Genomic DNA, 22177 nt, shown 5'->3' with positions numbered 1-22177 from the left:
CAACCCCACACCCCCAAATCATCCAAATTCCCATTTCCATCAAAGCAACAGCCAAAATTCCCACTTTTCCCCCTCAGGATCCTGAGGGGAAGCCCAAGGGACCTTGACCCCAAACCCACCCGGGAGTCCTGGGATCCTTTTCCCAGCCCTAAAATCCAACGCCACAACCCCAAAACCACGCAAATTCCCATTCTCAGCTCACCAACTGCTGCAATTCCCGCTTTTTCCCCTCAGGATCCCGAGGGGAAGCCCAAGAAGGCTTCGATCCGGGACAACCAGGACGGCACCTACACCGTGTCCTACGTGCCGGACATGACCGGGCGCTACACCATCCTCATCAAATACGGGGGGGACGAGATCCCCTATTCCCCTTACCGCATCCGGGCCGTGCCCACCGGCGACGCCAGCAAGTGCACGGTCACTGGTGAGCCCCAAAATGGGGGAATACCCCTCAAAATTGGGAGTAAACGCCCCAAAAAATGGGAAAAAAACCCCCCAAAATGACAAGGGAACCCCCCCACAATGGGGGATACCACCTCAGGAATGGGAGAAACCACCGCGAAAACCTCCTCAGGAAAGGGGGGGGCACAACCCTGCGGGGAAGGGGCACGGCTGCACGAAGGGGGGAAAGGGGGATTTGGGGGGGTTTTGGGGGGATTTTGGGCGGTTTTGGGGGTCTCACGGCTGTGTCTCACTGGATTTCTTGCTTCTCTGCCCACCCCACCCCACGCCCACCCCCCCACGCCCACCCCCCCCACGCTGTAGTTTCCATCGGAGGTCACGGCTTAGGTAAGAGCACGGCTTGGTTTGGGGGGGAGCATGGCCGGAGCCCCCCCTTTGCACCCCAAAATCGAGCCCCCTTTGCACCCCAAAATCGAGCCCCCTTTGCACCCCAAAATCGAGCCCCCTTTGCACCCCAAAAATGTCCCTGCATGAGGGGAGGGGGGGTGGGACAGGGGCGGGGGCGGGGGTTGAGGTTTGGGGGGGGGGGGATTGAGGTGGGAGGGACCCAAGGTAAGAAAAGGGGGGACCCCCCCAAATTAATGATGAAGGACCCCCAAACTCAATTAATCGTCATTTTAATGATGGGGGACCCCCCCAGAATTAATGATGGGAGACCCCCATGACCTCAATTAATGCCGAGAGACCCCCCCCCAATGTAATGATATAGGACCCCCCAAATTAACGATGAGGGACCCCCAAACTCCGCTAATGACAGGAGACCCCATCACGACCTCAATTAATGGGGGGGGAGCCCCAAATTTAACGAGGGGACCTCCCCAAAATTAATAATGGGAGACCCCCATGACCTCAATTAATGACGGGGGACCCCCCCCATGAGCTCAGTTAATGAGGGGCCACCAAGGGGCTCCCATTCCGGGGGTCCCATTCCAGTGGTCCCAAAGGGGTCGTGTTTTGGGGGTCCCAAAGGGTCCCAAAGGGGTCCCAAAGAGATCCCAAAGAGATCCCAAAGAGATCCCATTCCAGGGCTCCCATTCCAGTGCTCCCATTCCAGTGCTCCCATTCCAGTGCTCCCATTCCAGGGCTCCCATTCCAATGCTCCCATTCCCGGCTCCCATTCCAGTGCTCCCATTCCAGTGCTCCCATTCCAGGCTCCCATTCCAATGCTCCCATTCCAGTGCTCCCATTCCAGTGCTCCCATTCCAGTGCTCCCATTCCAGGCTCCCATTCCAATGCTCCCATTCCAATGCTCCCATTCCAGTGCTCCCATTCCAGGCTCCCATTCCAATGCTCCCATTCCAGTGCTCCCATTCCGGGCTCCCATTCCAGGCTCTCATTCCAGGCTCCCATTCCAGTGCTCCCATTCCAGTGCTCCCATTCCAGGGCTCCCATTCCGGGCTCCCATTCCAGTGCTCCCATTCCGGGCTCCCATTCCAGGCTCCCATTCCAGTGCTCCCATTCCAGTGCTCCCATTCCAGGCTCCCATTCCCGGCTCCCATTCCAGTGCTCCCATTCCGGGCTCCCATTCCAGTGCTCCCATTCCAGTGCTCCCATTCCAGGCTCCCATTCCAGGCTCCCATTCCAGTGCTCCCATTCCGGGCTCCCATTCCAGTGCTCCCATTCCAGTGCTCCCATTCCAGTGCTCCCATTCCAGGGCTCCCATTCCAATGCTCCCATTCCGGGCTCCCATTCCAGGGCTCCCATTCTGGGCTCCCATTCCGGGCTCCCATTCCAGTGCTCCCATTCCAGGCTCCCATTCCAGGCTCCCATTCCAGGGCTCCCATTCCAGTGCTCCCATTCCAGTGCTCCTATTCCAATGCTCCCATTCCAATGCTCCCATTCCAGTGCTCCCATTCCAGTGCTCCCATTCCAGTGCTCCCATTCCAGTGCTCTCATTCCAGTGCTCCCATTCCCGGCTCCCATTCTGGGCTCCCATTCTGGGCTCCCATTCCAGTGCTCCCATTCCAGGGCTCCCATTCCAGGCTCCCATTCCCGGCTCCCATTCTGGGCTCCCATTCTGGGCTCCCATTCCAGGCTCCCATTCCAGTGCTCCCATTCCAGTGCTCCCATTCCAGTGCTCCCATTCCAGTGCTCCCATTCCCGGCTCCCATTCCGGGCTCCCATTCCAGGCTCCCATTCCCGGCTCCCATTCCAGGCTCCCATTCCAGTGCTCCCATTCCAGTCTCCCATTCCAGTGCTCCCATTCCAGGCTCCCATTCCAGGCTCCCATTCCAGTGCTCCCATTCCAGTGCTCCCATTCCGGGCTCCCATTCCAGGCTCCCATTCCAGGGCTCCCATTTCCAGTGCTCCCATTCCGGCCTCCCATTCCAGTGCTCCCATTCCAGGGCTCCCATTCCGGCCTCCCATTCCAGTGCTCCCATTCCAATGCTCCCATTCCAGTGCTCCCATTCCGGGCTCCCATTCCAGTGCTCCCATTCCAGTGCTCCCATTCCAGGGCTCCCATTCCGGCCTCCCATTCCAGTGCTCCCATTCCGGCCTCCCATTCCAGTGCTCCCATTCCAGGCTCCCATTCCAGTGCTCCCATTCCAGTGCTCCCATTCCAGGCTCCCATTCCAATGCTCCCATTCCAGTGCTCCCATTCCAGTGCTCCCATTCCAGTGCTCCCATTCCGGGCTCCCATTCCAGTGCTCCCATTCCAGGCTCCCATTCCAGGCTCCCATTCCAGTGCTCCCATTCCAGTGCTCCCATTCCAGTACTCCCATTCCAATGCTCCCAAGGCTCCTTCGTGGTGCCCCCAAGGGGTTCCCATTGCAGCTGTCCCCAAATTGACCCCGTTTGGGCTTTCCCGCTGCGGCCGCTGACCGCGCCGTCCCCCAGGTCCCGGGCTGGGCCCCACCATCCAGCTGGGCGAGCAGACGCTGATCACGGTGGACGCCAAGGCGGCCGGCAAGGGCAAGGTCACGTGCTCCGTGTGCACCCCCGACGGCTCCGAGGTGGACGTGGACGTGGTGGAGAACCCCGACGGCACCTTCGACATCTTCTACACGGCCCCGCAGCCCGGGAAGTACGTCATCTGCGTTCGGTTCGGGGGCGAGCACATCCCCAACAGCCCCTTCCAGGTCATGGTGAGTGCCAGTTTGGGGGGAAAATGGGGGAAAACGGGCAAAAATGGGGAAAAATGATGAAAAAACGGGCAAAAATGGGGAAAAATGGGGAAAAAACAGGGCAAAAACGAGGGAAATCTGTCATCTGTGTTCGGTTCGGGGGCGAGCACATCCCCAACAGCCCCTTCCAGGTCATGGTGAGTGCCAGTTCGGGGGGAAATGGGAGAAAACGGGCAAAAATGGGGAAAAAACGGGGGAAAACGGGCAAAAATGGGGAAAAAGGGTGAAAAAACGGGGGGAAATGGGGAGAAAATGGGGAAAAAACAGGGCAAAAACGAGGGAAATCTGTCATCTGCGTTCGGTTCGGGGGCGAGCACATCCCCAACAGCCCCTTCCAGGTCATGGTGAGTGCCAGTTCGGGGGGAAAATGGGGGAAAATGGGCAAAAATGGGGAAAAAACGGGGGAAAACGGGGGAAAATGGGGAAAAATGGTGAAAAAATGGGGGAAAATGGGGAAAAAATGGGGAAAAAACAGGGCAAAAACGAGGGAAATCTGTCATCTGCGTTCGGTTCGGGGGCGAGCACATCCCCAACAGCCCCTTCCAGGTCATGGTGAGTGCCAGTTCGGGGGGAAAATGGGGGAAAATGGGCAAAAATGGGGAAAAAACGGGGGAAAACGGGGGAAAAATGGGGAAAAAGGGTGAAAAAATGGGGGAAAATGGGGAATAAACAGGGCAAAAACGAGGGAAATCTGTCATCTGCGTTCAGTTCGGGGGCGAGCACATCCCCAACAGCCCCTTCCAGGTCATGGTGAGTGCCAGTTCGGGGGGAAAATGGGGGAAAACGGGCAAAAATGGGGAAAAAGGGTGAAAAAACGGGGGAAAATGGGGAAAAATGGGGAAAAAACGGGGCAAAAACGAGGGAAATCTGTCATCTGCGTTCGGTTCGGGGGCGAGCACATCCCCAACAGCCCCTTCCAGGTCATGGTGAGTGCCAGTTTGGGGGGAAAATGGGGGAAAACGGGCAAAAATGGGGAAAAAACGGGGGAAAATGGGGAAAAATGGGGAAAAAGGGTGAAAAAATGGGGGAAAATGGGGAAAAAATGGGGAAAAACGAGGGAAATCTGTCATCTGCGTTCGGTTCGGGGGCGAGCACATCCCCAACAGCCCCTTCCAGGTCATGGTGAGTGCCAGTTCGGGGGGGAAATGGGGGAAAACGGGCAAAAATGGGGAAAAAACGGGGGAAAACGGGGGAAAATGGGGAAAAAACAGGGCAAAAACGAGGGAAATCTGTCATCTGCGTTCGGTTCGGGGGCAAGCACATCCCCAACAGCCCCTTCCAGGTCATGGTGAGTGCCAGTTTGGGGGGAAAATGGGGGAAAACAGGCAAAAATGGTGAAAAAACGGGGGAAAATGGGGAAAAATGGGGAAAAAGGGTGAAAAAATGGGGGAAAATGGGGAAAAAGAGTGAAAAAACGGGGGAAAATGGGGAAAAAATGGGGAAAAACATGGCAAAAACGAGGGAAATCTGTCATCTGCGTTCGGTTCGGGGGCGAGCACATCCCCAACAGCCCCTTCCAGGTCATGGTGAGTGCCAGTTCGGGGGGAAAATGGGGGAAAACAGGCAAAAATGGGGAAAAAGGGTGAAAAAACAGGGGAAAATGGGGAAAAAGGGTGAAAAAACGGGGGAAAATGGGGAAAAATGGGGAAAAGACAGGGCAAAAACGAGGGAAATCTGTCATCTGCGTTCGGTTCGGGGGCGAGCACATCCCCAACAGCCCCTTCCAGGTCATGGTGAGTGCCAGTTTGGGGGGAAAATGGGGGAAAATGGGCAAAAATGGGGAAACATGGTGAAAAAACGGGGGAAAATGGGGAAAAATGGGGAAAAACGAGGGAAATCTGTCATCTGTGTTCGGTTCGGGGGCGAGCACATCCCCAACAGCCCCTTCCAGGTCATGGTGAGTGCCAGTTTGGGGGGAAAATGGGGGAAAACGGGCAAAAATGGTGAAAAAACGGGGGAAAACGGGGGAAAATGGGGAAAAAGGGTGAAAAAATGGGGGAAAATGGGGAAAAAGAGTGAAAAAACGGGGGAAAATGGGGAAAAAATGGGGAAAAACATGGCAAAAACGAGGGAAATCTGTCATCTGCGTTCGGTTCGGGGGCGAGCACATCCCCAACAGCCCCTTCCAGGTCATGGTGAGTGCCAGTTCGGGGGGAAAATGGGGGAAAACAGGCAAAAATGGGGAAAAAGGGTGAAAAAACGGGGGAAAATGGGGAAAAAGGGTGAAAAAACGGGGGAAAATGGGGAAAAATGGGGAAAAGACAGGGCAAAAACGAGGGAAATCTGTCATCTGCGTTCGGTTCGGGGGCGAGCACATCCCCAACAGCCCCTTCCAGGTCATGGTGAGTGCCAGTTTGGGGGGAAAATGGGGGAAAACGGCAAAAATGGTGAAAAAACGGGGGAAAATGGGGGAAAACGGGCAAAAATGGGGAAAAAGGGTGAAAAAACGGGGGAAAATGGGGAAAAAATGGGGAAAAAACAGGGCAAAAACGAGGGAAATCTGTCATCTGCGTTCGGTTCGGGGGCGAGCACATCCCCAACAGCCCCTTCCAGGTCATGGTGAGTGCCAGTTTGGGGGGAAAATGGGGGAAAACGGGCAAAAATGGTGAAAAAACGGGGGAAAACGGGGGAAAACGGGCAAAAATGGGGAAAAAGGGTGAAAAAACAGGGGAAAATGGGGAAAAATGGGGAAAAAATGGGGAAAAAACAGGGCAAAAACGAGGGAAATCTGTCATCTGCGTTCGGTTCGGGGGCGAGCACATCCCCAACAGCCCCTTCCAGGTCATGGTGAGTGCCAGTTCGGGGGGAAAATGGGGGAAAACAGGCAAAAATGGTGAAAAAACAGGGAAAAACGGGAATTATGGGGGGGGGTTGGGGGAAAAATGGGGAAATACGGAGAAAAATGGGGGAAATGGGGGAAAAAGTGATCCCAAGCAGCCGCTCCCAGGCGCTGCTGTGTCCTGGGGGGCTGGAACGGGGACTGGGGGGGTTTGGGGTGTGCTGACCCTCGGTGCCCCCAGGCCACGGACCGGCCGCTGCTGGGGGTCAACGGGCTGGACATGGCCGGGCTGCGGCCCTTCGACCTCGTCATCCCCTTCACCATCAAGAAGGGCGAGATCACGGGTGAGGGGGGACCCCACGTTTGGGGGGTGAGGGGACCCCAAAACCAGTCCAAACCAGCCCAAACGAGCTCAAAAACCAGCCCCAAACCAGCTGAAAAACCAGCCCCAACCAGCCCCAAAACCAGCTCCAAAACCAGCCCCAAACCAGCCCCAAACCAGCTGAAAACCAGCTCAAAAACCAGCCCCAAACCAGCTGAAAACCAGCTCAAAAACCAACCCCAAAACCAGCCCCAAACCAGCCCCAAAACCAGCCCCAAAACCAGCCCCAAACCTGCCCCAAAACCAGCCCCAAAACCAGCCCAAACCAGCCCCAAACCAGCCCCAAAACCAGCTCAAACCAGCCCCAAACCAGCCCCAAACCAGCCCCAAAACCAGCTCAAACACCAACCCCAAAACCAGCCTCAAACCAGCCCCAAACCAGCCCCAAACCAGCCTCAAACCAGCCCCAAAACCAGCCCCAAAACCAGCCCCAAACGAGCTGAAAACCAGCTCAAAAACCAGCCCCAAAACCAGCCCCAAACCAGCTCAAAAACCAGCCCCAAAACCAGCCCCAAACCAGCTCAAAAACCAGCCCCAAACCAGCCCCAAACCAGCTGAAAACCAGCTCAAAAACCAGCCCCAAACCAGCCCCAAAACCAGCCCCAAACCAGCCCCAAAACCAGCCCCAAACCAGCCCCAAAACCAGCTCAAACCAGCCCCAAAACCAGCCCCAAAACCAGCCCCAAACCAGCCCCAAACCAGCTCAAAACCAGCCCCAAACCAGCCCCAAAACCAGCTCAAACCAGCCCCAAACCAGCTCAAAACCAGCCCCAAACCAGCCCCAAACCAGCCCCAAACCAGCCCCAAAACTGCCCCAAACCAGCCCCAAAACCAGCTCAAACCAGCCCCAAACCAGCTCAAAACCAGCCCCAAACCTGCCCCAAACCAGCCCCAAACCAGCCCCAAACCTGCCCCAAACCAGCTCAAAAACCAACCCCAAACCAGCCCCAAACCAGCCCCAAACCAGCCCCAAACCTGCCCCAAACCTGCCCCAAACCAGCCCCAAACCAGCCCCAAACCTGCCCCAAACCAGCCCCAAACCTGCCCCAAACCAGCCCAAACCAGCTCAAAACCAGCCCCAAACCAGCCCCAAACCAGCCCCAAAACCAGCTCAAACCAGCCCAAACCAGCTCAAACCAGCCCAAAACCAGCCCCAACCAGCCCAAAACCAGCTCAAACCAGCCCAAACCAGCCCCAAACCAGCCCAAACACCAACCCCAAAACCAGCCCCAAACCAGCCCCAAACCAGCCCCAAACCTGCCCCAAACCAGCCCCAAACCAGCCTCAAACCAGCCCCAAACCAGTCCAAACCAGCCCCAAACCAGCTCAAAACCAGCTCAAACCAGCCCAAACCTGCCCCAAACCAGCCCCAAAACTGCCCCAAACCAGCTCAAACCAGCCCAAAACCAGCCCCAACCAGCCCAAAACCAGCTCAAACCAGCCCCAACCAGCCCCAAACCAGCCCCAAACCAGCCCAAACCAGCCCCAAACCAGCCCCAAACCAGCCCCAAACCAGCCCAAACCAGCCCCAAACCAGCCCCAAACCAGCTGAAAACCAGCTCAAAAACCAGCCCCAAACCAGCCCCAAAACCAGCCCCAAACCAGCCCCAAAACCAGCCCCAAACCAGCCCCAAAACCAGCTCAAACCAGCCCCAAAACCAGCCCCAAAACCAGCCCCAAACCAGCCCCAAACCAGCTCAAAACCAGCCCCAAACCAGCCCCAAAACTGCCCCAAACCTGCCCCAAAACCAGCTCAAACCAGCCCCAAACCAGCTCAAAACCAGCCCCAAACCTGCCCCAAACCAGCCCCAAACCAGCCCCAAACCTGCCCCAAACCAGCTCAAAAACCAACCCCAAACCTGCCCCAAACCAGCCCCAAAACCAGCCCCAAACCTGCCCCAAACCAGCCCCAAAACCAGCCCCAAACCAGCCCCAAACCAGCCCCAAACCAGCCCCAAAACCAGCTCAAACCAGCCCCAAAACCAGCCCCAAAACCAGCCCCAAACCAGCCCCAAACCAGCTCAAAACCAGCCCCAAACCAGCCCCAAAACTGCCCCAAACCAGCCCCAAAACCAGCTCAAACCAGCCCCAAACCAGCTCAAAACCAGCCCCAAACCAGCCCCAAACCAGCCCCAAACCAGCCCCAAACCAGCTCAAACCAGCCCAAACCAGCTCAAACCAGCCCAAAACCAGCCCCAACCAGCCCAAAACCAGCTCAAACCAGCCCAAACCAGCCCCAAACCAGCCCAAACACCAACCCCAAAACCAGCCCCAAACCAGCCCCAAACCTGCCCCAAACCAGCCCCAAACCAGCCCCAAACCAGCTCAAAACCAGCTCAAACCAGCCCAAACCTGCCCCAAACCAGCCCCAAAACTGCCCCAAACCAGCTCAAACCAGCCCAAAACCAGCCCCAACCAGCCCAAAACCAGCTCAAACCAGCCCCAACCAGCCCTAAACCAGCCCCAAACCAGCCCAAACCAGCCCCAAACCAGCCCCAAACCAGCCCAAACCAGCCCCAAACCTGCCCCAAACCAGCCCCAAAACTGCCCCAAACCAGCTCAAACCAGCCCAAACCAGTCGAAACCAGCCCAAAACCAGCCCCAACCAGCCCAAAACCAGCCCCAAACCAGCCCAAACCAGTCGAAACCAGCCCCAAACCAGTCGAAACCAGCCCCAAACCTGCCCCAAAACCAGCCCCAAACCAGCTCCAAACCAGCCCAAAACCAGCTCAAACCAGCCCAAACCAGTCAAAACCAGCCCCAAACCTGCCCCAAACCAGTCGAAACCAGCCCAAAACCATCCTAAAAGCTCCCGCAAACCCACCCCAAAACCACCTTGAAAACATCCCAAAATCGGCCCAAAATCGGCCCAAAATCAGCCCAAAAACCACCCCCGGATGTCCCCAACTCCTCCCAGTGTTCCCCCAGCCCCTCCCAGGTGTCCCCAGGGTGTCCCCAGGCTGTCCCCAGATGTCCCCCGGCTGTCCCCAGGATGTCCCCAGGTGTCCCCAGCCCCTCCCAGGTGTCCCCAGGCTGTCCCCAGGCTGTCCCCAGATGTCCCCAGGATGTCCCCAGCCCCTCCCAGATGTCCCCAGGGTGTTCCCAGGCTGTCCCCAGGTGTCCCCAGATGTCCCCAGGATGTCCCCAGATGCCCCCAGGATGTCCCCAGGTGTCCCCAGCCCCTCCCAGGCTGTCCCCAGGCTGTCCCCAGATGTCCCCAGGGTGTCCCCAGATGCCCCCAGGGTGTCCCCAGGCTGTCCCCAGATGTCCCCAGGCTGTCCCCAGGTGTCCCCAGCCCCTCCCAGGTGTCCCCAGATGCCCCCAGGATGTCCCCAGGATGTCCCCAGGCTGTCCCCAGGTGTCCCCAGCCCCTCCCAGGATGTCCCCAGCTGTCCCCAGATGTCCCAGGATGCCCCCAGGATGTCCCCAGGTGTCCCCAGCCCCTCCCAGGTGTCCCCAGGCTGTCCCCAGGCTGTCCCCAGGCTGTCCCCAGATGTCCCCAGATGTCCCCAGGATGTCCCCAGCCCCTCCCAGATGTCCCCAGGATGTCCCCAGGTGTCCCCAGCCCCTCCCAGATGTCCCCAGGATGTCCCCAGGTGTCCCCAGCCCCTCCCAGATGTCCCCAGATGTCCGCAGATGCCCCCAGGGTCTCCTGACCCCTTTCTCCCCCCCAGGTGAGGTCCGAATGCCCTCGGGCAAAGTGGCCACTCCGGACATCACGGACAACAAGGACGGCACGGTGACCGTGCGCTTCGCCCCCACCGAGGCGGGGCTGCACGAGATGGACATCCGCTGCGACAGCATCCACATCCCCGGTGCGCTTTTGGGGAGAATCCGGGGAATTTTGGGGAATTTGGGGAATTTGGGGAGGTTTGGAACCTCAGGGGGCTCAGCAGGGACAGCCAGAGCTGGGGTTTGGGGAGTTTGGGTGGCTGAGGTGGACATGGATGGACATGGATGGACATGGATGGACATTGATGGACATTGATGGACATCCGCTGCGACAGCATCCACATCCCCGGTGCGCTTTTGGGGAGAATCCAGGGAATTTGGGGGAATTTGGGGGGGTTTGGAACCTCAGGGGGCTCAGCAGGGACAGCCAGAGCTGGGATTTGGGGGGTTTGGGTGGCTGAGGTGGACATTGATGGACATGGATGGACATTGATGGACACGGATGGGCATCCACTGCGACAGCATCCACATCCCCAGTGCGCTTTTGGGGAATTTGGGGGGATTTTTGGGGAATTTGGGGAATTTGGGGAGGTTTGGAACCTCAGGGGGCTCAGCAGGGACAGCCAGGGCTGGGGTTTGGGGGGTTTGGGATGACCGAGGTGGACATGGATGGACATGGATGGACATTGATGGACATCCGCTGCGACAGCATCCACATCCCCGGTGCGGATTTGGGGGGAATCCGGGGAATTTGGGGGATTTTTGGGGAATTTTGGGGTGTTTGGAACCTGGGGAGAGCATCCAGGAGTTGGTTATGGGGGGGTTTGAGGGTTTTGGGGGATTTTGGGGAGGTTTGGGTGCCCAAGCTGGACATGGATGGACATTGGCCGTGACAGCATCCACATCCCAGATGGAATTTTGGGGGATTTTTTTGGGAATTTTGGGGTGTTTGGAACCCCATGGGGAGCAGCCAGGGCTCCGTTCTGGGGGGGTTTGGGAGGATTTTGGGGGCATTTTGAGAGGTTTTGGGGGAGCTTTGGGTGCCCGAGCTGGACGTGGACGGACATCGGCAGCATCCACGTCCCCGCTGGGATTTTGGGGGAGGTTTTGGGGAGCTTTGGGGGTCCTGAGGGGTTGGGGACACCGTGGGGGTGTCCTGGGGGGTCCTGACCCCCCTGTGCCCCCCCGAATTCCCCCCCTCAGGCAGCCCCCTGCAGTTCTACGTGGATTATGTGAACAGTGGCCACGTGACCGCCTACGGCCCCGGGCTGACCCACGGCACGGTCAATCGGCCGGCCACCTTCACCGTCAACACCAAGGACGCCGGCGAGGGTCAGGGCACTGGGGGGGCACTGGGGGGCACTGGGGGGGCACTGGGGGGGCACCAGACCTTCACAGGGAGTCCCCAACCCTTCCCAGAGGTCCCCAGGATGTCCCCAGGGTGTCCCCAGCCCCTTCTGGGGGTCCTCAGCCCTTCCCAGGATGTCCCCAGGGTGTCCCCAGCCCCTTCTGGGGGTCCTCAGCCCTTCCCAGGATGTCCCCAGGGTGTCCCCAGCCCCTTCTGGGGGTCCCCAACCCTTCCCAGGGTGTCCCCAGCCCCTCCTGGGGGTCCTCAGCCCTTCCCAGGATGTCCCCAGGGTGTCCCCAGCCCCTTCTGGGGGTCCTCAGCCCTTCCCAGGGTGTCCCCAGGGTGTCCCCAGCCCCTTCTGGGGGTCCTCAGCCCTTCCCAGGATGTCCCCAGGGTGTCCCCAGCCCCTCCTGGGGGTCCTCAGCCCTTCCCAGGATGTCCCCAGGGTGTCCCCAGCCCCTTCTGGGGGTCCTCAGCCCTTCCCAGGATGTCCCCAGGGTGTCCCCAGCCCCTTCTGGGGGTCCTCAGCCCTTCCCAGGATGTCCCCAGGGTGTCCCCAGCCCCTTCTGGGGGTCCTCAGCCCTTCCCAGGATGTCCCCAGAGTGTCCCCAGCCCCTTCTGGGGGTCCTCAGCCCTTCCCAGGATGTCCCCAGGGTGTCCCCAGCCCCTTCTGGGGGTCCTCAGCCCTTCCCAGGATGTCCCCAGGGTGTCCCCAGCCCCTTTTGGGGGTCCTCAGCCCTTCCCAGGATGTCCCCAGGGTGTCCCCAGCCCCTTCTGGGGGTCCTCAGCCCTTCCCAGGATGTCCCCAGGGTGTCCCCAGCCCCTTCTGGGGGTCCTCAGCCCTTCCCAGGATGTCCCCAGGGTGTCCCCAGCCCCTTCTGGGGGTCCTCAGCCCTTCCCAGGGTGTCCCCAGGGTGTCCCCAGCCCCTTCTGGGGGTCCTCAGCCCTTCCCAGGGTGTCCCCAGGGTGTCCCCAGCCCCTTCTGGGGGTCCTCAGCCCTTCCCAGGGTGTCCCCAGGGTGTCCCCAGCCCCTTCTGGGGGTCCTCAGCCCTTCCCAGGATGTCCCCAGGGTGTCCCCAGCCCCTTCTGGGGGTCCTCAGCCCTTCCCAGGGTGTCCCCAGGGTGTCCCCAGCCCCTTCTGGGGGTCCTCAGCCCTTCCCAGGATGTCCCCAGGGTGTCCCCAGCCCCTTCTGGGGGTCCTCAGCCCTTCCCAGGATGTCCCCAGGGTGTCCCCAGCCCCTTCTGGGGGTCCTCAGCCCTTCCCAGGATGTCCCCAGGGTGTCCCCAGCCCCTTCTGGGGGTCCTCAGCCCTTCCCAGGGTGTCCCCAGGGTGTCCCCAGCCCCTTCTGGGGGTCCTCAGCCCTTCCCAGGGTGTCCCCAGGGTGTCCCCAGCCCCTCCTGGGGGTCCTCAGCCCTTCCCAGGATGTCCCCAGGGTGTCCCCAGCCCCTTCTGGGGGTCCTCAGCCCTTCCCAGGGTGTCCCCAGGGTGTCCCCAGCCCCTTCTGGGGGTCCTCAGCCCTTCCCAGGATGTTCCCAGGGTGTCCCCAGCCCCTTCTGGGGGTCCTCAGCCCTTCCCAGGATGTCCCCAGGGTGTCCCCAGCCCCTTCTGGGGGTCCTCAGCCCTTCCCAGGGTGTCCCCAGGGTGTCCCCAGCCCCTCCTGGGGGTCCCCAACCCTTCCCAGGGTGTCCCCAGGGTGTCCCCAGCCCCTTCTGGGGGTCCTCAGCCCTTCCCAGGATGTCCCCAGGGTGTCCCCAGCCCCTTCTGGGGGTCCTCAGCCCTTCCCAGGGTGTCCCCAGGGTGTCCCCAGCCCCTCCTGGGGGTCCCCAACCCTTCCCAGGGTGTCCCCAGCCCTTCCTGGTGATCCCCAGGGTGTCCCCAGGGTGTCCCTGACCCCCTGTCCCCCCCAGGAGGGCTGTCCCTGGCCATGGAGTGTCCTCAGGGTGTCCCCAGGGTGTCCCCAGGGTGTCCCCAGCCCCTTCTGGGGGTCCTCAGCCCTTCCCAGGATGTCCCCAGGGTGTCCCCAGCCCCTTCTGGGGGTCCTCAGCCCTTCCCAGGATGTCCCCAGGGTGTCCCCAGCCCCTTCTGGGGGTCCTCAGCCCTTCCCAGGATGTCCCCAGGGTGTCCCCAGCCCCTTCTGGGGGTCCTCAGCCCTTCCCAGGGTGTCCCCAGGGTGTCCCCAGCCCCTTCTGGGGGTCCTCAGCCCTTCCCAGGATGTCCCCAGGGTGTCCCCAGCCCCTTCTGGGGGTCCCCAACCCTTCCCAGGGTGTCCCCAGGGTGTCCCCAGCCCCTCCTGGGGGTCCTCAGCCCTTCCCAGGATGTCCCCAGGGTGTCCCCAGCCCCTTCTGGGGGTCCTCAGCCCTTCCCAGGGTGTCCCCAGGGTGTCCCCAGCCCCTTCTGGGGGTCCCCAACCCTTCCCAGGGTGTCCCCAGCCCTTCCTGGTGATCCCCAGGGTGTCCCCAGGGTGTCCCCAGGGTGTCCCCTGACCCCCTGTCCCCCCCAGGAGGGCTGTCCCTGGCCATGGAGTGTCCTCAGGGTGTCCCCAGGGTGTCCCCAGGGTGTCCCCTGACCCCCTGACCCCTGTCCCCCCCAGGAGGGCTGTCCCTGGCCGTGGAAGGTCCCTCCAAGGCCGAGATCAGCTGCCAGGACAACGGGGACGGGACGTGCTCCGTGTCCTACCTGCCCGTGCTGCCCGGGGACTACGGGATCGTGGTCAAGTACAACGACAAACACATCCCAGGGAGCCCCTTCACCGCCCGGATCACGGGTAAAACACCCCGGAACACCCCCAAAACACCCCGAAAACACCTCAAAACCACCATAAAACACCCCAAAACACCCCAAAACCACCCCAAAACACCCCCAAAACACCTCAAAACTGCCACAAAACACCCCAAAACACCACAAAAACACCCCAAAACACCACAAAAACACCCCGAAACCACCACAAAATACCCCAAAACACCACAAAACCACCCCAAAACACCACAAAAACACCCCAAATCACCCCGAAACCACCACAAAATACTCCAAAACACCACAAAACCACCCCAAAACACCACAAAAACACCCCAAATCACCCCGAAACCACCACAAAATATCCCAAAACACCACAAAACCACCCCAAAACACCACAAAAACACCCCAAATCACCCCGAAACCACCACAAAATACCCCAAAACACCACAAAACCACCCCAAAACACCACAAAACCACCCCAAAACACCACAAAACCACCCCAAAACACCACAAAAACACCCCAAAAACACCCCAAAACACCCCGAAACCACCACAAAACCACCCCAAAACCACCACAAAACCACCCCAAAACACCACAAAACCACCCCAAAACACCACAAAAACACCCCAAATCACCCCGAAACCACCACAAAACACCCCAAAACCACCCCAAAACCACACCTGGGGGGAGGTTTGGGGTCCTTGATGGAGGTTGGGGGTCCCTGATGTGGATTTGGGGGTCCTGGAGGGGGTTGGGGTCCCCCACTGACCCCTGGGTCCCCTGGGCTGTTTTGGTGACCCCTGGGTGACCCCTGGGTGACCCCTGGGTCCTCCTGGGCAGTTTTGGTGACCCCTGGCTGACCCCTGGCTGACCCGTGGGTGACCCCTGGGCTGTTTTGGTGACCCCAATGACCCCTGGGTGACCCCTGGGTCCTCCTGGGCAGTTTTGGTGACCCCAGTGACCCCTGGCTGACCCGTGGGTGACCCCTGGGCTGTTTTGGTGACCCCTGGGTGCCCTGTGGGTGACCCCTGGGTCCTCCTGGGCAGTTTTGGTGACCCCAGTGACCCCTGGGTGACCCCTGGGTGACCCCTGGCTGACCCGTGGGTGACCCCTGGGCTGTTTTGGTGACCCCTGGGTGCCCTGTGGGTGACCCCTGGGTCCTCCTGGGCAGTTTTGGTGACCCCAATGACCCCTGGGTGACCCCTGGGTCCTCCTGGGCAGTTTTGGTGACCCCAATGACCCCTGGCTGACCCCTGGCTGACCCGTGGGTGACCCCTGGGCTGTTTTGGTGACCCCTGGGTGCCCTGTGGGTGACCCCTGGGTCCTCCTGGGCAGTTTTGGTGACCCCAGTGACCCCTGGGTGACCCCTGGCTGACCTGTGGCTGACCCGTGGGTGACCCCTGGGCTGTTTTGGTGACCCCTGGGTGGCCTGTGGGTGACCCCTGGGTCCTCCTGGGCAGTTTTGGTGACCCCAATGACCCCTGGCTAACCCCTGGCTGACCCCTGGCTGACCCGTGGGTGACCCCTGGGCTGTTTTGGTGACCCCTGGGTGCCCTGTGGGTGACCCCTGGGTCCTCCTGGGCAGTTTTGGTGACCCCAATGACCCCTGGCTAACCCCTGGCTGACCCCTGGCTGACCCCTGGCTGACCCCTGGGTGCCCCCGCTGTCCCGCAGGTGACGATTCCCTGCGCCAGTCCCACCTCAAGGTGGGCGCCTCGGCCGAGATCCCGCTGGACATCGGCGAGAGCGACCTGAGCCAGCTGAGCGCCACAGTGACCGCGCCCTCCGGCCGCAAGGAGCCGTGCCAGCTGAAACGGCTGCGCAACGGGCACCTGGGTGAGGGACGGGGCACCGGGGTGCGGGGACATTGGGGACATCGGGGGCACCTGGGTGAGGGACGGGGCACGGAGGGTTTGGGGACATTGGGGACACTGGGGGCACCTGGGTGAGGGACAGGGGGCACCGGGGTGCGGGGACATCGGGGACATCGGGGGCACCTGGGTGAGGGATGGGGCACCGAGGGTTTGGGGACATCGGGGGCACCTGGGTGAGGGACGGGGCACCGAGGGTTTGGGGACATTGGGGACATTGGGGGGGTTTGGGGACCTTGGGGACATCGGGGGCACCTGGGTGAGGGACGGGGCACCGGGGGTTTGGGGACATTGGGGGCACCGGGGTGAGGGACGGGGCACTGGGGTGGGGGGACATCAGGGGGGTTTGGGGACATTGGGGACATCGGGGGCACCTGGGTGAGGGACGGGGCACTGGGGTGCGGGGACATTGGGGACATTGGGGGGGCTTGGGGACCTTGGGGACATTGGGGGCACCTGGGTGAGGGACGGGGCACCGGGGTGCGGGGACATCGGGGGGGTTTGGGGACATTGGGGACATCGGGGGCACCTGGGTGAGGGACGGGGCACCGAGGGTTTGGGGACATTGGGGACACTGGGGGCACCTGGATGAGGGACAGGGGGCATGGGGGTGGGGGGACATCGGGGACATCGGGGGCACCTGGGTGAGGGACGGGGCACCGAGGGTTTGGGGACATTGGGGACACTGGGGGCACCTGGGTGAGGGACAGGGGGCACCGGGGTGGGGGGACATTGGGGACATCGGGGGGTTTGGGGACATTGGGGACATTGGGGGGGTTTGAGGACATTGGGGACATCGGGGGCACCTGGGTGAGGGATGGGGCACCGAGGGTTTGGGGACATTGGGGACCTTGGGGACATCGGGGGCACCTGGGTGAGGGACAGGGGGCACCGGGGTGGGGGGACATTGGGGACATCGGGGGGGTTTGGGGACATTGGGGACATCGGGGGCACCTGGGTGAGGGACGGGGCACTGGGGTGCGGGGACCTTGGGGACATTGGGGGGGCTTGGGGACCTTGGGGACATCGGGGGCACCTGGGTGAGGGACGGGGCACCGGGGTGCGGGGACATCGGGGGGGTTTGGGGACATTGGGGACATCGGGGGCACCTGGGTGAGGGACAGGGGGCATGGGGGTGGGGGGACATTGGGGACATCGGGGGCACCTGGGTGAGGGACGGGGCACCGAGGGTTTGGGGACATTGGGGACACTGGGGGCACCTGGGTGAGGGACGGGGCACCGGGGTGGGGGGACATCAGGGGGGTTTGGGGACACTGGGGGGGTTTGGGGACATCAGGGACACCAGGGGCACCTGGGTGAGGGGCAGGGGGCACCGGGGGGTTTGGGGACATCAGGGGGGGTTTGGGGACATCGGGGACACCGGGGACACCTGGGTGAGGGATGGGGGGTACTGGGGGGTTTGGGGACATCGGGGCCACCTGGGTGAGGGGGAGGGGGCACCGGCGGGTTGGGGACATCGGGGGGGTTTGGGGACATTGGGGACATTGGGGCCACCTGGGTGAGGGGCAGGGGGCACCGGCGGGTTGGGGACATCGGGGGGGGTTTGGGGACATCGGGGACATCGGGGGGGTTTGGGGACATCGGGGACATCGGGGCCACCTGGGTGAGGGGCAGGGGGCACCGGCGGGTTGGGGACATCGGGGGGGTTTGGGGACATTGGGGACATCGGGGCCACCTGGGTGAGGGGCAGGGGGCACCGGGGGCTTTGGGGACACTGAGGGGTTTGGGGACATCGGGATTGTCCCCATGTGTGACGTGTCCCCGCAGGGATCCCCTTTGTCCCCCGGGTGCTGGGGGAGCACCTGGTCCCCGTGTCCCTGACCCTGTCCCTGAGGTGTCCCCAAGGTGTCCCCAGGGTGTCCCTGACCCCGGGGTGTCCCCAGGGTGTCCCCAGGGTGTCCCCAGGGTGTCCCTGACCCCGGGGTGTCCCCAGGGTGTCCCCAGGGTGTCCCCAGGGTGTCCCTGACCCCGGGGTGTCCCCAGGGTGTCCCCAGGGTGTCCCCGGGGTGTCCCTGACCCCGAGGTGTCCCCAAGGTGTCCCCAGGGTGTCCCTGACCCCAGGGTGTCCCCAGGGTGTCCCCGGGGTGTCCCCAGCGTGTCCCCGGCTGTCCCTGACCCCGGGCTGTCCCCGGGCTGTCCCGGGCTGTCCCCGGGCTGTCCCAGGCTGTCCCAGGCTGTCCCAGGCTGTCCCAGGCTGTCCCTGACCCCAGGTTGTCCCCAGGCTGTCCCCAGGGTGTCCCCAGGCTGTCCCAGGCTGTCCCAGGCTGTCCCCAGGGTGTCCCAGGCTGTCCCAGGCTGTCCCAGGCTGTCCCTGACCCCAGGCTGTCCCCAGGCTGTCCCCGGGCTGTCCCAGGCTGTCCCAGGCTGTCCCTGACCCCGGGCTGTCCCCGCAGGGATCTCCTTCGTCCCGCAGGAGGTGGGCGAGCACCTGGTGCACGTGGCCCGGGCGGGGCAGCCGCTGGCCCGCAGCCCCCTGGCCGTGACCATCAGCCAGGCCGAGCTGGGCGATGCCTCGCGGGTGCTGCTGCGGGGGCCCGGCCTGAGCGAGGGCACCACCTTCCAGCCCGCCCAGTTCACCATCGACACCCGCGACGCCGGTGCGGACTGGGGGGGACTGGGAAGGGACTGGGAGGGATTGGGAAGGGATTGGGAGGGGATTGGGAGGGACTGGGAGGGGATTGGGAGGGGATTGGGAGGGACTGGGAGGGGATTTGGGGACACTGGTTGGGACTGGGAGGGGATTGGGAGGGGATTGGGAGGGACTGGGAAGGGATTGGGAGGGACTGGGAGGGGATTGGGAGGGGATTGGGAGGGACTGGGAGGGGATTTGGGGACACTGGTTGGGACTGGGAGGGGATTGGGAGGGACTGGGAAGGGAGTGGGAGGGACTGGGAGGGGATTTGGGGATACTGGTTTGGACTGGGAGGGGATTGGGAGGGGATTTGGGGACACTGGTTGGGACTGGGAGGGGACTGGGAGGGGATTTGGGGACACTGGTTTGGACTGGGAGGGGATTGGGAGGGACTGGGAGGGGATTTGGGGACACTGGTTGGGACTGGGAAGGGACTGGGAGGGGATTTGGGGACACTGGTTTGGACTGGTTTGGACTGGGAGGGGATTTGGGGACACTGGTTTGGACTGGTTTGGACTGGTTTGGACTGGGGAAGAGTCCTGGGGGTTTTTGGGGTTTTTTTAGGGGCTCCTTTTGGGGTTTTGGGCTCTCTCGGTGCTTTCTGGGGATTCTTTGGGGTCCCTTTAGGGTTTTATGGCACTTTTGGGGTTTGGGTCATTTTGGGGGGATTTTGGGGTTTTTTTGGGGTTTTTTGGGTTTTTTTGGGGTTTTTTGGGTTTTTTTGGGGTTTTTTGGAGGTTTTTGGGGTGTGTCCTGACCCCGTGCCCCCCCCCAGGATTTGGGGGGCTCAGCCTGTCCAGTGAGAGGATCCCGGGGGGGTTCTGGGGGTCCCTGGTGATGCATTAAGGGTCGATTTGGGGTTTTTTGGGGGGGTTTTGGGGGTTTGGGTGATCTTGGTTTTTTGGGGTTTTTTTTTTTGTTTTTTTGGGGTTTTTTGGAGGTTTTTGGGGTGTGTCCTGCCCCTGTGCCCCCCCCAGGATTTGGGGGGCTCAGCCTGTCCAGTGAGAGGATCCCGGGGGGGTTCTGGGGGTCCCTGGTGATGCATTAAGGGTCGATTTGGGGTTTTTTGGGGGGGTTTTGGGGGTTTGGGTGATCTTGGGTTTTTTGGGGTTTTTTTTTTGGTTTTTTGGGGTTTTTTGGAGGTTTTTGGGGTGTGTCCTGACCCCGTGCCCCCCCCAGGATTTGGGGGGCTCAGCCTGTCCAGTGAGAGGATCCCGGGGGGGTTCTGGGGGTCCCTGGTGATGCATTAAGGGTCGATTTGGGGTTTTTTGGGGGGGGTTGGGGGGTTTGGGTGATCTTGGGTTTTTTGGTTTTTTTTTTGTTTTTTTGGGGTTTTTTGGAGGTTTTTGGGGTGTGTCCTGCCCCCGTGCCCCCCCCCAGGATTTGGGGGGCTCAGCCTGTCCAGTGAGAGGATCCCGGGGGGGTTCTGGGGGTCCCTGGTGATGCGTTATGGGTCGGTTTGGGGGTTTTTGGGGCGAGTTGGGATTTGGGTGATTTTGGGGTTTTTTGGGGTGTTTTTTGGAGGTTTTTGGGGTGTGTCCTGACCCCGTGCCCCCCCCCCAGGGTACGGGGGGCTCAGCCTGTCCATCGAGGGCCCCAGCAAGGTGGACATCACCACGGAGGAGCTGGAGGACGGCACGTGCCGCGTGTCCTACTGCCCCACCGAGCCCGGCAACTACATCATCTCCGTCAAATTCGGGGAGCAGCACGTGCCTGGTGTGTGCTGGGGGCACTGGGAGGCACTGGGAGGCACTGGGAGGGGCTGGGAGGGACTGGGAGGCACTGGGAGGGCACTGGGAGGCACTGGGAGGGACTGGGAGGCACTGGGAGGGGCTGGGAGGCACTGGGAGGGGCTGGGAGGGACTAGGAGAGGCATTGGAGGGGAATGGGGGACGCTGGGAGGGCACTGGGAGGCACTGGGCCAGACTGGGAGGGACTGGGAGGGGCACTGGGAGGCACTGGGAGGGGCTGGGAGGGACTGGGAGGGCACTGGGAGGCACTGGGAGGGGCTGGGAGGGACTGGGAGGCACTGGGAGGGGCACTGGGCCAGACTGGGAGGGACTGGGAGGGGCACTGGGAGGCACTGGGAGGCACTGGGAGGGGCACTGGGAGGGGCACTGGGAGGCACTGGGAGGGGCACTGGGCCAGACTGGGAGGGGCACTGGGAGGGGCACTGGGAGGCACTGGGAGGGGCACTGGGAGGCACTGGGAGGCACTGAGAGGGACTGAGAGGCACTGGGAGGGACACTGGGAGGGCACTGGGAGGCACTGGGAGGCACTGGGGGGCACTGGGGGGCACTGGGAGGGACTGAGAGGCACTGGGAGGGGCACTGGGAGGGCACTGGGAGGCACTGGGAGGGCACTGGGAGGGCACTGGGAGGCACTGGGAGGGCACTGGGAGGCACTGGGAGGGGCACTGGGAGGCACTGGGAGGCACTGGGAGGCACTGGGAGGCACTGGGAGGGGCACTGGAGGGCACTGGGAGGCACTGGGAGGGCACTGGGAGGCACTGGGAGGCACTGGGAGGCACTGGAGGGCACTGGGAGGGGCACTGGGAGGGGCACTGGGAGGCACTGGGAGGGCACTGGGAGGGCACTGGGAGGGGCACTGGGCCAGACTGGGAGGCACTGGGAGGGGCACTGGGAGGCACTGGAGGGCACTGGGAGGCACTGGAGGGCACTGGGAGGACACTGGGAGGCACTGGAGGGCACTGGGAGGCACTGGGAGGCACTGGGAGGCACTGGGGGGCACTGGGAGGCACTGGAGGGCACTGGGAGGGACTGGGAGGGACTGGGAGAGGCATTGTAGGGGAATGGGGGACGCTGGGAGGGCACTGGGAGGCGCTGGGAGGGCACTGGGAGGCACTGGGAGGGCACTGGGAGGGGCACTGGGAGGCACTGGGAGGGGCACTGGGAGGCACTGGAGGGGCACTGGGAAGCACTGGGAGGGGCACTGGGAGAGGCACTGGGAGGCACTGGGAGGGGCACTGGGAGGGCACTGGGAGGCACTGGAGGGGCACTGGGAAGCACTGGGAGGCACTGGGAGGGGCACTGGGAGGCACTGGAGGGCACTGGGAGGCACTGGGAGGCACTGGGAGGGGCACTGGGAAGCACTGGGAGGCACTGGGAGGGGCACTGGGAGGCACTG

At 62.1% G+C, this 22177-nt stretch overlaps 1 protein-coding gene across 1 annotated transcript in view; it reads left to right on the top strand.

The window, feature by feature from the left end:
• Positions 1–22177, top strand: part of FLNA (filamin A) — a 114792-nt gene that overhangs the window by 56604 nt on the left and 36011 nt on the right. The window contains exons 29-37 of the mRNA XM_082300400.1: positions 235–424; positions 3301–3548; positions 6608–6710; positions 10423–10563; positions 11624–11752; positions 14360–14533; positions 16181–16342; positions 18792–18995; positions 20594–20746. Coding sequence (XP_082156526.1) covers positions 235–424; positions 3301–3548; positions 6608–6710; positions 10423–10563; positions 11624–11752; positions 14360–14533; positions 16181–16342; positions 18792–18995; positions 20594–20746 — 1504 coding nt within the window. The remainder of the gene's footprint in view (positions 1–234; positions 425–3300; positions 3549–6607; positions 6711–10422; positions 10564–11623; positions 11753–14359; positions 14534–16180; positions 16343–18791; positions 18996–20593; positions 20747–22177) is intronic.

The sequence above is a fragment of the Coloeus monedula genome (assembly GCF_965178545.1).
Source record: "Coloeus monedula genome assembly, chromosome: 39".
Taxonomy (NCBI): Eukaryota; Metazoa; Chordata; class Aves; order Passeriformes; family Corvidae; genus Coloeus; species Coloeus monedula.
The sequence above is the reverse complement of the archived record's forward strand: the minus strand, read 5'-3'. Positions and strand labels throughout refer to the sequence as shown.